The sequence below is a fragment of the Panthera uncia genome, chromosome B1 (assembly GCF_023721935.1).
Source record: "Panthera uncia isolate 11264 chromosome B1, Puncia_PCG_1.0, whole genome shotgun sequence".
Taxonomy (NCBI): Eukaryota; Metazoa; Chordata; class Mammalia; order Carnivora; family Felidae; genus Panthera; species Panthera uncia.
In genome coordinates, this window is record NC_064811.1 from 69,798,731 (window position 1) to 69,814,250 (window position 15,520).

Consider the following 15,520-nt stretch of genomic DNA (forward strand, 5'->3'; position numbering starts at 1 on the left):
TCAACCAGCTGTGTGAACTTGGACAATCTGTTTAACCTTTCTGAGCATTAGCTTTCTCTGTGTAAGTAGTGTGCATAATGCATCAGTAGGTTGCCCTACTCCTAATAATGTATACTGTTACTCTGTTCTCTTTAACTTCAGCATCTTTCTTCTAACCTGAGGTTTTTTAAATCTCATTAATACACCTTTCTAAAGTTACACTTCTGCTATATATTGCATTACCTTTGAAAAACTTTTATCTTTCTGCAAATATGCTTTATTGAGGCATAATTGACATACAATAAAATTCATAACTTTTGAGTGTTCAGTAAATTTTGAGAAATATATATAGTTTGAGAAATATATATATACCACCATCTGTATAATCATGATGAAGAACAATGATTAGCAAACCGTGGCTTGCATATTTTGTAAATAAAGTTTTATCAGAACTTGGCCATGCTCATTTGTTTCCATATTGTCTATCTGCTTTCGCACTACAACAGCAGAGTTGAGTAGTTACAGCAGAAATCGTATGACGCCTCCCCCAAAAGCCTAAAGTATTTACTATCTGGCCCTTTATATTTTTTTTAATTATTTATTTAAGTAATCTCTACACTCAGGATGGGGTTGAACTCACACCCCTGAGATCAAGAATCATATGCTCTTTGGACTGAGCCAGGCAGGTGCCCCATATCTGGCCCTTCAAAGAAAAGGTTTTACCCACCCCTGATATAACACATTTCCAATACCAAAAAGTGTCTTCATGTCCCTTTACAATCAGTCCACTTCCCCCACCCCCACCGCAGCCCTTGGCAACTACTGATCTGCTTTCTATGACCATAGTTTTTTCTTGTTTAGAATTTCATATAAAGAATTACGTATTATGTAGTCTTCTGTATCTGGCTCTTCTCACTTAGAATAATACTTCTGAGATTCATCCATAGTATGGTGTGTATCAGTAGGTTTTTTTTCTTTTCTTTCTTTCCTTTTTTTTTTTTTTTTTATTGCTGGGTAGTTTTCCTTTGTACTACACTTTCATCAGTTGATGGATATAGAGCTGCTATAAACTTTCAAATACACATTTTTATGTGAACATATGGTTTATATTTCTTCTGAGTAACTACCTAGTAGTAGGGTTGCTGGGATCTATGGTAAGTGTATGTTTAACTTTATAAGAAACTGTCAAATGTTCTAAGGTGGTTGTCCAGCTTCATAGTATTACCAGCAGTGTGTGAAATTTCTAGTTGTTCTGCATCCTCAAAATTCTTGGTATGTTCAGTCCTTTACACTTTAACTATTGAAATAGGTAAGTAATGGTATATCGTTGTGGTTTTAATTTATATTTCCCTAATTACTTTCATGTTGAGCATCTTTTCATTATTTGCCATTCATATATCTTTTTTGTTGAAGTGTCTAATAAAATATTTTGCCCCTTTTTGTATCTGGTTAAGTGTCTCCTTATCGCTGAGAAGTACCTGTTTTTTTAATATATTCTGGATGCAGTTGCTTTTTATATATATCCCCTAGTCGGTGGCTTGCCTTTATATTTTATCATTGACTTTTGAAGAGTAAAATTTTCAGTTTACCAATTCTTCCTTCTAAGATTCATGTTTTTTATGTCCCATTAAAGATATCTTTGTCAAACCCACACCCACAAAGATTTTCTAAGCTTTACAGCTTTAGCTGCTATATTTAGGTCTGTGATCCATTTGGGGTTAATTTTCATATACTGGGTGTAGTAAGGGTCAAGATTCATTTTCTTGCATGTGAATATCTATTTGATTCAGCACATTTGTTGAAAAAACTGTTCTTGCCATGTTAAACTAGGATGGTACAACTTCTGTATCTGTATGCCACCCTTTACTAAGGTGCATTGCTATGGTGTGGTATTGTTCCCACAGGTCTGTCAAAGGCTGACAGAATATGGAGTTCATTTTCATCGAGTGCACCCTGAGAAAAAGTCACAAACTGGAATATTGCTTGGAGTCTGTTCTAAAGGTGTCCTTGTGTTTGAGGTTCACAATGGAGTTCGCACATTGGTCCTTCGCTTTCCATGGAGGGAAACCAAGAAAATTTCTTTTTCCGTATGTCCATTTTAACCCCTTTCCATTACATTTTAAAATAGGTGTTGTCAATTTCAAATGTAACATATTAGTTGATTTTCCTCAAGTAAACTCTACATCCTTCTATTCAGTAGGGCTAATACATTTTAATACTATTTACTCTCCTTTCTTAATTGTAGGAAGTATTATTAGGATTTTACTTGGTTTTAGTTTTCTCAGGAAGTAATTTTTAAAAGAATAGTATACATTCCTAGCTGGTTACATGCTCAGTTAACTTTAGTTAAATTACAACCAAGTTGACTTTTCTGTTAATTCAGAACTTATTCTAGCATACTAACTTCTCACATGGAGAAGCTCCTCTAATATATTTAAAATAAATAATTACTTAACCCTAGTAAATTTTATCTAGCTCAATGTTGGGTCCCTCACAACAACTGTTTTTGAACCTTAGCAGTCCAGAGATGTATTGGATTTTATGAACTAAAGGACTTTTTTTTTTTTTTTAATGTCCCAGGACTTTCTGCAGATTTAAGTTTTAGTGTATACTTCCTGTGATGATAACACTTTTAGAATATCATGTTTATGAAAGATAGTGAGCTGTAAAGGCATATTTTGATTTTGGAAATTGTTGTGGAGTATCTGAACATTGAAATGCAATTGGGAAGCCCCAGAGATGAATCAAAAATTATGTTGAGGTATTTGTTTTCCTAATGGTATTCGGGGTCCACTGACATCTCTAATTCATACTTGGGATGAAATAGGGTCTCACTAGTACAAGGGTTATAAGGATACCAGTCTCAAAGTCCCAACTCACTCTGGTTAATCTTCAACCTAGAGACCTTTTGAAATCAGTTCTAGACTTGGCGGTTAGCTGGTTGGTTTTCTGTGAAACTCTGAGATACACTAAGATTACCAGATAATAATGTGTTCTCTCAGGAAAGCCCAGACATTCTCATGTTCCCAAGATAGTCAAGACCAGGAAATTACCAGGGTATAATGTACATTCCCCAATGGAAATGCTAGCAGCACAAATATCTGGAGGAAACCTTAGATTAATTAAATACAAATCTAATTTTGACCAGTTTAGAAAAGGCAACAAATCAAATAAATTGTCTAGCATATAGCTCTCTGTTGTTTGCCAAGCTATCACACCAGCCCCACTATATATAGAACTGTGATTAGCTCATATTTAAAGATCTCCAGTAATAGAGAATAGACCACATTCCCAAGAAGACTGATCCTTGTGTTTAGCAAAACTTGTTTATCCTAAAGTTCCTTCTCCAACACAGAGCTCTCTTTCTAACCCTCCTTTTTTTTTCCCACTAGCCTCTGGGGAGCTGGAAAAGTCACCCTTTGCCCTTCTCATCTCTCACAATTGAATTCCCTGGGGCACATTTCTTGTCCAGTCTATCAGCAAACACTTAGAATCAATTATTTTTATGATTTGTTTGAAACCTGTAACTATTTGAATAGTTACTAGGTGTATCACTGATAGTCAAGATACTAGTTTGGTGATACTATGTCTTTAACTCCCCTTTAATACTCCCTGATTTCCTTTTTTTAGCAAAGAGAGAACAGGGTCCCAGAGATTTCATTGGCAACACATCCAGCTAGAACTTAATGATCTCATTTTGTTCTTATTGCATTGATTACATATTTTTAATAGCTGGACTCTATTTATGGCAAGTGGTACTAGTTTTCTATTTATAGCTGTGATACAAAGCTTAAATGAATTTATGTAAATAAGCAAAGTCAATTTTAAAATTTATGAATAAACAAGACCAGAAATTATGAAAAAGCCACCTGCATGATTGAAGTTTGAGTAATACTCTGTTATTGTGTCATTTGTTAGCCTTACCAAATTTGACTTTCCCATGCCTGCTTCTCCATTTGAAGACAAGGGACATGAATAGGGAAAATAATTTGCACAGTAGAAGCAACCAAGAGCTAGAGTAGAGTCTAACTGGACATAAGCAATTCTCCAGAGACATTATTCTTAGATCCCTGGCATGCTGAATGTTAATCTTTTAAGATATACGGATCACCTGCAAGTCTCACCACAGAGGTTGCAACATTTCAGATGCCTTCTTAAGCAGGAGACATCATTTTTCAAGAAATATATGAGAGATAACACTAATTGGTGGTTCTCCTGTTTCCCCTGAATTTGAATGCAAGAATCACTCTAACTCTAAATATCAATTTATTTTATCTCTCATCCCAGCAGCCATGTTACCCAGTGCCTCTCCATTCCCACATTTTAGCTTCTCCCAATTTCCATCCCAGCCTACAGGCCACCAAGATTCTTCTTGGTAGAATCACAGCTCTTATATATTAATAAATCAATTTTTGCCAAACTTCGTTTTCTTACCCAAGAAGAACATATTTCCGTGACGTCTTTTTCAAACAGCTTTGGTATTTGTAAACATTGTAGTAAACTCAAAATGTTAATAATCTCATTAAGGGTAATTTTTCCCTCACCAATAGCCGGTACACTGTCTGATCTAGGCTACGATTTCTGAAAGTGACAAATAATATTAATTTCATTTATTTCCTGAATCTGTAATAATAACAGGGTTATATTTTTCCATATTTATGTTAGAGGCAGGTCAAGGAATACTCTTGCCTCGTGGGAAATAAAAATAATATCTCTACTTATTAATTACTGTTTACAGAATTTAGTCATAAGGTGATAGGAAAACATCCTAATTATTAATACCCCTGATTAATATTGCAGAAAAAGAAAATCACCTTGCAGAACACATCAGATGGAATAAAACATGCCTTCCAGACAGACAACAGTAAGGTGTGCCAGTACCTGCTGCATTTGTGCTCTTCCCAGCACAAGTTCCAGCTGCAGATGCGAGCGAGACAGAGCAACCAAGATGCCCAAGATATGGGTAAGGACAAGCAAATTGGGTCAGATGATCAGGATATGTGCTTGATTTTTGCCACAAATTTTAAAAGAATTTCCATGTTGAGGATGAAAGTTAGACTAAGTCAAGTTTATAAAGGTGCCACAGATGAAGCCAAGATTTCAATTTCATGTTCATTTTGAAAACAGTGACCCAAAACTGTCAGGTAGTACCTGTTGAAATGTTTATTTTGTGCTTATCATTAGGCTAACTGATGTAAGTATTACATTTGGGTCACAGTCGCTACCCATAGTAAAGTTACATGCTATTTGGGAAGGTAAGACCAACATACACGAAACAATAGTACACAATAGAGGGTCAAGGTTTTAATAACAGATTATATCATACAGACTACATGATCTACACCGTAAGAACAGAGGGAGGTCAGAGGCCAGAATACTCCAGTGGTGGCAATGGAACTGGAATTTGAAGGACAAAAATAAGTAGGTTAAAGATAAATGGCAGGGCTTTCCAGGTGAGGGAAAAAACCTGGGAAACAGGGCAGGGAGCAGGGGGAGTATGCACCCAGGACAGTGAAGTGACATACCATAACAGTTGGGGGTGGCAGATTTCCCACGTGTTAGTTTTACTTGAGTGTGTCCTTCTTCAGAGACTGAGGTCAATAACCACCATACACAGTGTAAATGCTCAGGAGAGTGGTTTCAGTTCCTTTTGAAAAGGAACCATCAGAAGGAACTAGTTCAGCTCTGAAAAAAATATCTCTGTCAGAAATGAAATATTGAAAGTTTACTCTGTAAGACCACATGTACAGATTAAAGTTACACAAAACCTAGTTGTGCATAGTAAATTCTTATAGTTTTCTGTGAAATATTCTGAAGAATTTGATTTTTAAATTTAATGGAATGGCACTGGTGACCTTGTGCAGCAGAGAGAGTCCTATAAATCCTGTGTGCAAACTTTCTCATATCCTGAAACCCTACAAAAAGTGTGTTCCCTATAGGATCAGACTGGGGTTATGGCAGCCTATGTATAGATGTTTCTCAGCCTTTCAGAGCCAAGACGGTAGGGGCTGTATGCTTATTAAAAATGAAGATTCCAAAAACCTACCTGAAACTTGGTGAATCATCATATTTGGGTATTGGGTCTCTGGAATCTGCATTTTAACAGGCTTTCCTCAGTAATGATTTTTATGCATGCTAAAATATGGTGATTACTGCTGTAATGTAATCTAATTATTCCTTTTCTTTCCCTACTTTGCTCTGCTAGAAAAATTGTATGCTCTTACATATTTTACAAGTGCAGTAAAATATCAAACTTATTAGAGCTATCAGTTTTCCTACCTGGACTAATATTCTATTCAATACAAATGAAAATTGAACAGTTGAAGGTTGCACCATTACAGATGTGGTATAATGTGCTGTAATGAAAAAAATCTGAAGACAAAACTACAAAGTTAGTCCTGCATCCTCCACATTCCTTATACTGAAAAACAATATAGTATAGGAGTTAAGAGCATGAACTGTGGAGCCAGACCGCCAGCATACAAACCTCACTCCATTACTTATAAGCTCTGAAGCCTTGGGCAGGCACTTAAACTCTCTGCCTTAGTTCCCTGTCTGTAAAGTGATTATCATAATGGTAATACCTACATCATGAGGTTGTTGTAAAGATGAAATGAATTCATACATGTAAGCACCTTAAAGGTGCCTGACACAGAGTAAGTATTGAATAATATTATTGTTATCATCACCATCATCAACATTGTTTTACCACTACTACCACTGATGGAAGCAGTAATCGTAGCAGCAGTATAATGACCCCTTATGAAAGGAACTGACTTCTTGGAGTCTCATTTTCCTCATCCATGAAATAGGAATGCCCTGTGTAACTCACAGGTTTGCACCGAGGAACACAACAGCTGTGTGTCCTTGAACTCCTATGTTAAAGCACTTTAAAACAGTATTATCTACATCTTATCCTAGATTTTGTTAAACCTTCAAAGTAATTATTTTTTGCTTAAAATGGCTTAAAAGTAACTGCCTACTTAACTATTAGTACTAAACAAGTGAAAACAACTGGTATTATCTGTAGGAGGCTGGTGGGCTAACAAATGTATGGTACTTCTTTTGCATCGTAGAATGTTGGTGCTAGAACCTTAGAGGCCATTAAGTCAAACTTCTACTGACAAGGAAACAGGTTCACAACATAGTGTCTCACCTAATTTCAAAAAGGCCAAACGAGGCTGGAACCCTGGTATCTTAATTTCTATTTGATGAGTTTTCATCAAATAGAATCAACTTCATACATAGAATGAAATTAATAATCATTTATTGAGCACTTAACTACTTGTAAGATATCATGCTGGGTGCTGTGGGATAACAAAAATAAATGAAGTCCCTCTCCCCAGAAGAGCATACAGTTAAGTTGACAGCATAAGGGAATACAAAAGGGTACAAGGGACTGAAACAATAGCACAAGCAGAGATGAGGTAATGTGGATTGCAGAATCAGTGCGGAACTAGCAAGCCTTTGAGTTCACATCTGAAACATTAGTATTAGGATGTAGGCTCATTCCAATGTCCTTTCCAATCCTGGCAGTCCATATTGGAGTCCTTTCTAGGTGAAAGGGATTAAGGACAGACCAGATAAATGAATAGTTTATGCTTCCATCCAATGAATATATACAGTATTTTAAGTCCTACCCAGGAGTAGGCTATGAATGGAATTGAATAGCATAAGCTTTGATATGTTTACAAAACAGACTGTCCCTATTTCTCCCAAAATTTGGTGTACATTTTCCTTATGGGTGAGGAAATCTGTTGGGTGTAAAGGCATTTCCTGGTAGTTGAATCTGTGTAAGACTCAGTTTTGTATCTTTGATTACAGTGTGCTCTCAAAGCAAAAATAATAGATATAGATATAGATATAGATATAAATAATATTACTTGCTCTAATAAAACTGTTATTTTAAGCTAAAAAGTTCATTCTGGGAATTTTTAAACCAATATCTTATTTTTATTCTCATGTTTTAACTTGGTGTCCACTCCTACGTTAGAGAAAGAACGGTGAATTTTCCTGTTGACAAGGAGATTGTCTAAACTTCATTCTGATGCATATTAAAAACCTTAAGTGTTTTCCTATCTGTTTAGGCCTGAGGTGAAATATTAATTATTAATCTTCCTAGGAATTAGAAGATAAATGAAACAGAGTCCAAAGATCTAAGTTAGCAACATTTGACAATTATTTTTTTAAAGGAAGTTGTTGTAGCTGTTTTACATAGTGGTCAAACCAGAGTCCTTATAGAGTGTAACACAGGGTTGGTATTTTCCATGGGGACACCAAACAGGGTGCATTGTAATGTGAATTACTAGTTCATGAACAACTGAATCATGTGAAATTTTGTGCTCCTGGCCCTTTATTTACATGACAGAATTTTGATGCTAAAATTCTGTGATACAATGCTCTTTCATTAATAGCCTCAAATGGTCAAGTACAGCCATGACATTGGCTCTCACAAAATAGAATAACCAAGCACTTGTTATAAAGTATCTCTAAATTTAGCCTCTGCAAGACTTTAGATGTGTATTTCGGAGTGAAAGGAATTTAAGCATAAAGAGAACCCCAGCTCCTTCATCATGTTAATAAAAAGAAACCAAAAAAGAAAGAAGGCAAATAATACCTGATTCTCCCATGCCCCCTGAGCCTCACTTAAATCACAAAAAATCAACGAAGTGGGGAAGGTGAGATTGGCATAGTAATGAAATAACAAAAAAATAATTTTCTGTAAAAGCTTTTTTTTTTCTTTGTGGTAAAATTTTATTGAGGTATATATAATTCACATCCTATATAGTTCACCCACTTAAAGTGTACAATTCAGTAGTTTTTAGTATATTCACAGACTTGTGCAACTATCACCACAATCCGCCATAAGCTTTTAAAAATCTAATAACCAAGAACTTTTTCTCTGAGCAAAATTCTCCTATGCATAGCTTCTTTTTCAGGCATGATCTCACTATGTCAGTCGTCCAGGCTTCATCTCTCCCTCTCCCCATCCTTGGCTTGCTGATATTTTAGCAGAGGCACTACTAGGGTTGAACATTTCCATGCCAAATGTTGTTGTCATTTTTAACTGAAACCCGAAATTGGGAATGTGGAGTCAGCAAGCCCAAAGCCCAGACAGTATTAGATGCACAAGTTTCGTTAGATGGAGTAGGAAGAGCTACAGGGATGGAAAGATGGTTTGAAAACCAGGATCTTCTAGCCTCCTTTTTCAAATCCTTGATTGCCACAGTTGGAAAGCCACTACTTACCTTGGCGATCAAAACAATTAAAAAAAACTGCATGCTGTATTTTATTTATTGAAATAACTCTTCTCATAAAGGTACTCGGTGTTTCCATCGTGTAAAGCCCTCCTATTTCCTTGTAGAGAGAGCTTCGTTTAGGAGCCTGAACCTCCAAGCAGAGTCCGTTAGAGGATTTAATATGGGACGAGCAATCAGCACTGGCAGTCTGGCCAGCAGCACCCTGAACAAACTTGCCCTTCGACCTCTGTCCGTTCAAGCTGAGATTCTGAAGAGGCTATCCTGCTCAGAGCTGTCGCTTTACCAGCCATTGCAAAACAGTGCAAAAGAGAAGAGTGACAAAGCTTCCTGGGAGGAAAAGCCTAGAGGGATGAGTAAATCATACCACGATCTCAGTCAGGCCTCTCTCTATCCTCATCGGAAAAATGTCATTGTTAACATGGAATCCCCACCACAAACCATTGCGGAGTTGGTAGGAAAACCATTACACCAGATGGCGAGATCTGATACAGAATCTTTGGCAGGATTCACAAAACTTAATAAGTAAGAACATAATTACCCAACTACGTCTTTGTAAATTCTACATTTCATACATTTGTTTTTGTTTTGACGTTTTATTATTTTCACCATATCTTTTTACATTGACACATCCCCCTCCTACTTTCCTTTTCCCTCTTTAGTTCAAAGTCTGTTGCAAGTTTAAATAGAAGTCCTGAAAGGAGGAAACATGAATCAGACTCCTCATCCTTTGAAGACCCTGGTCAAGCATATGTTATAGGTCAGCATAAACAAGCTTACCTTCTTTCTCCCGTACCTCATGCTCATAGTGAAGTGAACGAAATAATGTTAGCTACCAAGATAATATCTTTTCTTCTTTGTCCTAATTGCCAAAACTGTTCATGTATATGAAATTTTAGGCTGCTTAAAAATGCACCAAGTCAAATCAAAAACTGATTTAACAGGTGATTACTTCATGGCACAGACTGTTACTTCACTTTCTCTTGGTTGCAGAGAAAAACCATGACAGTCTTGCTGAGAAAACCCACACAGCCTGGTACCGTGGCTTTGTTTTGGATAGCCTCCCTTTGGATTCTCCCCTACAAACCTGTGAAAGTGGACCCCACTCATACTATATTTTTTAAAGAAATGTTTCTTTAGGGTACTTTCAGCTTAGCATGAATGGAATTGTCTCTGAAACCAGATAATTTTATGAAATATACTATGGTTGGTAGGTGGAAATTCTTAGTTGATTTAAGTTTTTTTCCAGTTCTCCCAGCTAGCTGGGTCACATTAATTATTTAAATGTAGAAGTGTATAAACGCATACTACCTTATAAATAGTTCAGGTTTCCTGTTGTTTTAGGCATCTTAAAAGGGAAATGCACTGCAATCTTTCAGAGGAGTAGATATTTAAGCACAGAAGTGTGAACAACTACTCAGAATAAGAAATAGCTGGGGAGACAAAAAAAAAGAGAAACAAGGACACCCTCTTCTGCTGTTTTACCAAATAATACTAATTAACTTACTTAGACCAAAGTTTGACCATTTAACCCTAATTACACAAAGTTAAAAAATATTTTCTTATTTGTAGTTGGATTGAAGATCTATGGAGTAAATGAAGTCAAAAGAGAACTCTAGTCTATAGTTGACAGTTGATATTTCCGGAAAGTAACATTACTGTATTGATGTAGGTTTCCACAGCTTTCAGAGATGATACTATCATCAATTTAAATTGAATTGGTGAAAAACTTTAGATTAAAGGCAAGATTTCACCCTATAGGTCACTCAATATGTTGAAAATAGCCTAAGAAACTAATTCAATCTTTCAAAAATACTTTTCAAAGTATATTCATATATAATGGGATCTCTTATAGATTCTAAATAAAAATTCTACATAAAAATTCATCACATATCAGATGTAGAATAGTAAATATTTTTCTGAATTTGTTTTTTGATTAAGATTATTCATTCTGATTACTGAATTTTCTTTTAACATTTGACCAAATGCTTTTAAAACTCATTTCAGTGTCATCATTTCATATTTGACATATCAAAATGTCATTATCAGAAACAATACACTTGTGTTTAAATTTATTCTGCAAAAGAAGCTGATATGCTTAATTTGGACATTAAAAATAATAAGCCCATGTCAGAAGACATTTTTCTGAGTGTAAATTTAAAAAATGTTTCCGCCTTAATGTTTTATTGATTTTTATGAATTTATCAGAAATTACTACTATAGTATCTGACCACTTTATAAACTGTCTAATAATTTAATTTATGCCACAGGAATGACTTTGCATAGTTCTGGAAATTCTTCATCCCAAGTACCCTTAAAAGAAAATGGTAGGTTTATAAAATGTTTTTCCCCTCATTTCCATCGTATCTTTTCTCTTGTACCTAATGAGATCATCCTGGACGTAATATTGAAGAGTCTTCAACTCCATGCTGAGGATTTTAGGCCTTATCTTGGAGTCAAAGGACAGCTGTATTTTTCAGCACCATGGTGATGTGATGGGACCTGTGATTTAGACTAATATTGATGAACTAGAGAAATGGCAAACTATAAATACAGACACTAATTGGGAAGCTAAGATAGTAGTTCAGGTGAAAGGTAATTTTGATTAAAGAGTTTTAACTGAGGCAGTTATTTCAACTGAGAATGCTTGAGCTGGATCTGAAGATAAAAGGAGAAATTATCTAGGCAGGCAAGTGGATAAGCATTCCAGACCAAGGTCATAGTGTGATCAGACAAGGAGACAAGTGAGAGGATGACAGACTTAGGTAACTGCAAGGGTCTCAGGATGGAGGCACATGGGGCCAGTGTGATGCTTGAGAACTAAATAGGGACTACCTCCGAGTCTTATCCTAAATATTATGGAAAGAATTTGAAGACATTAAGTCTTGAGATTTATGGTTCAGAAGGAGTCTAAGAAGTAACAAAGTTGTAGGAAGAAATTTTGTGTAGTGACCTGAGCCCGTGGATTCAAATTTTTTAGTTTAGATTATAAAATGCCTTCATCTACATTATCTTACTTGATCCTTTTAACAACTTTCATGAGTATAAAGAATATTTTATTACTGTGTATATACAACTTTTCTCCAAAAATGTTTCAGTCTTACCCTCAAGTTTAGTTCTAATTTTCCTGAGAGCCAAGGCAAAAATGAAGGTATGAGAGTAGATTGAACCTATGAAACTGCAATTTTTGTAGGTTAAAACTGTCAGAAACCAAGTACCATTTTGTATAATTATCATTTTTTAATAGACATACCCACAGCAATTCTTCAACACAGGAAAACTTTCCTCAGAAGTAAAGTTGAGTCAAAGGGTAAAAATACACACAATATCTTAAATACTCATAGCAAATGAAAGATATTTTTTCTCATTTTTTTAATGTATAAATACTCAAAAAAATCTGAGGGTGTATCGTTAAAGAAAAAAACAGTGAATTTATACTTTTGCTTACGTTACTAAAACCCTGATATGTAGCTCTGTGATGATTAAATGTCTTGCATGGACTGAATTTACAATATTTCTGTACCTGAAATAACTCCGTTTTAACATCTCCATAATGGTAAAAATTTTGATTAATAGTTATTGAGTGCATACATATGCCAGATACTGTTCTAAGCACTTAGTGTTTAATCCCTCATTTAATCCCCACAACAATCCTGTGAGGCAGGTGCTAATGTTATTTTCTTTTCACAAATGAGAAACCAAAGCATACAGAGGTTGAGTTGTGCAGAAGTTTACAGAACTAGCAAGTGCTGGAGCCATGATTTGAACACAAAAAGTGTGTTTCCAGAGCCCATACTCTACTCTTTAGAGTGTCTCTAATGCCTAATCATCTGTAGGCATTATTTCTCTAAGTAAAGGTTTGATAGAAGCTGGGTAATAATATATTAGAAGATGAGAACCTAAAATGTTTTAGCCTATGTTCTGATGGAAAAGAATATGAATTTACACTGGACACCGAATGAACAACATGTACAGGGTAATTGCTCTACTTAAACCTTCAGAACCCTCATCCTCTGAGGTTAGTGCCGCTTACTGATGAAGGCAGCTCCTTCATGAGGAAGATGACCAACCCACCTTCCTGAGGAGGTGTGCACCAGTTGCCTTGCAGACAAGTATTATTTTCTTCAAAATTCTCTTTGAATCCGCCCACATAGCCCTGAATTAGTGCTCTGTTGAGAATCAAGTTTTCACTCAACAGAGCATGGCAAACACATTTTTCCAAATAAGGTAACTGAGTCCCAAGAATTTTAAATTACTTGTCCATGAAGCAGATAGAGGACTTCTCATTGTCATTTCAGTATTCTTCTTTGCTAGTCAGGATTATTAGGAGACAATTAGAAATGAGCATCAGTTAATATTGAACTATTCATCATTTAATACAAAGACCAACAAATAAAATTCAATCTTAACCTCTTATGATGTTCAGAGACCCTTAAGGAATGTGAAACTTGAAAAAGAAGATAAAGGAAAAAGGCATGAGCCTTCGAATCATATAAAACAGAGATATGGGAAGGATTACAATCCTCTGATTAATTGTGATTTCAGAAAAAAAAAAAGTTAATCTTTGAAAAAACAGACTTCTTCTATTTCTTCCCAAGAGAGTAAAAACCAAACAAGAAAATATAGAACTGATGCAAGAATTATGTAAAATTGGTTTTCAGTGTTTCTTGTTTTACTATAAGTCAGAATTCCCATATAATTGAAAAGCAACTTTTAACTTGTTACCTTCCTTCCTATCCAAACCACAAAAATGGGGTCAAACACTGGACTCTTAAAAACAACATGCAAAGGGTACCTGGGTGACTTAGTCGGTTAAGCATCCGACTCTTGATTTCATCTCCGGTCATGATCTCATTTCGAGTCCTGCATGGGGGTGGAGCTGGGCGGGGAGCTTGCTCAAGATTCTTTCTCCCTCTCCCTCTGCCCCTCCCCCACTTGCCCCTCCCCCACCCTCCCACACACACATACACACACACTCTCTCTCTCTCTCTCTCTCTCGCTCTCTCAAATAAATGCAAAAAAAAAAAAACAAAAAACAAAAAAAAACTCAGGTAAAGTAGGTCATTCCAGTGCAGAGTAACTTGGTACAGACACTGAAATAAGCTTTTTAACCCAATATTAGGACTGATTATTGCCCTTCTAATCAATCTCAATTCCAAGGAATAAAATGTTATACAAACAGATTTTAAAACCCACTTTGTTTAGTCAGATGTCAAGGAAGAATGTAATGCTAATGCTAGATTTTTCTACCTAAGTCTTAATTAGAATACATACAAAGTTGAAAATTATAATAAAATTGAAACCCAAAGTGCTCACAAAAGAATTCAACAGATAACAGGAATTAACCAGAAGAAAAAAATAAAGTCAACTAAATTGAGACTGAAAGGAACTTTATAGTATATTCAAACCAAGCCTTTACATCCTGTGGGTTGAGTTGAATAAGTCCCAGAGATGTTATATGGCCCCAAATTTACAGAAATAAAACACCAAAATTGCCATTATTATCCTCCTTACCCTACCACTGAGGCAGTTAGTGTATTAGGTAGGATAATAATGAAAAATACCTGTCTTTGTTTTTATACCAATAATGTGCTACAGATTCATCATCCCCAGGATTTGAAATGCATCTTTTTCTCTAGAGTGAGTGATGAATTTATCCAGAGTCTCCTCTACATACAGTCCAGTTCCTCACAGAATCAGTGGCATGGAACTGCTTGATATTTGACAAGGGTCTTTATCTATAACCAACAAAATCAGTTTTTCTTGCAAAAAAAAAAAAAATTTGTTGGCTCATACTTAGATTGATTATGTGACCTTGGCCTTATCAGAAATATGCTCGTCCTGGGAAATTTCGTTTACTCATAGATATATCTATCATTAATATGTAAAGTTATTTGAGGGGACTATGTCCACGTGAACCTTAAGAGAGATGAGAAAGGCAGCAGTAGAACAGATATGATGGAGAGAAGGTATACATTTTTCTTCCTAAATTTTACATTTATCAATCATTCTAAAGAAATTTCCCAGGTAAACATTGGGAATGACACAAGCATCCATTATTTAAGGAAGTGGAAATTTTGAGTTGAGTCTCTTTTTAACTTTAAAATATTTGTAGAATTTGCTGTGGTCATAGAGTATACTAATGGGAAAAGAAAATTATTTTAAGGACTTAAAAATATGTATTTCTCCAATATTAAAGCTTGTTTTATATAATAATACCAATAACCAAGAAATGTCTTCGTACTTGTGAGATGCCTGCCTGGCTTAGTCAGTTGAGCATCCAA

At 35.6% G+C, this 15,520-nt stretch overlaps 1 protein-coding gene across 5 annotated transcripts in view; it reads left to right on the forward strand.

Annotated features, from left to right (window-relative positions):
* PTPN13 (protein tyrosine phosphatase non-receptor type 13) overlaps positions 1-15,520 on the forward strand; it is a 228,140-nt gene that overhangs the window by 157,130 nt on the left and 55,490 nt on the right. For 3 of the 5 annotated variants that reach the window (XM_049630820.1, XM_049630821.1, XM_049630822.1), the window contains 5 exons: positions 1,884-2,066; positions 4,780-4,942; positions 9,344-9,761; positions 9,899-9,996; positions 11,507-11,563. In XM_049630820.1, coding sequence (XP_049486777.1) covers positions 1,884-2,066; positions 4,780-4,942; positions 9,344-9,761; positions 9,899-9,996; positions 11,507-11,563 — 919 coding nt within the window. The remainder of the gene's footprint in view (positions 1-1,883; positions 2,067-4,779; positions 4,943-9,343; positions 9,762-9,898; positions 9,997-11,506; positions 11,564-15,520) is intronic. The other 2 variants (XM_049630823.1, XM_049630825.1) reach the window with 1 other exon arrangement.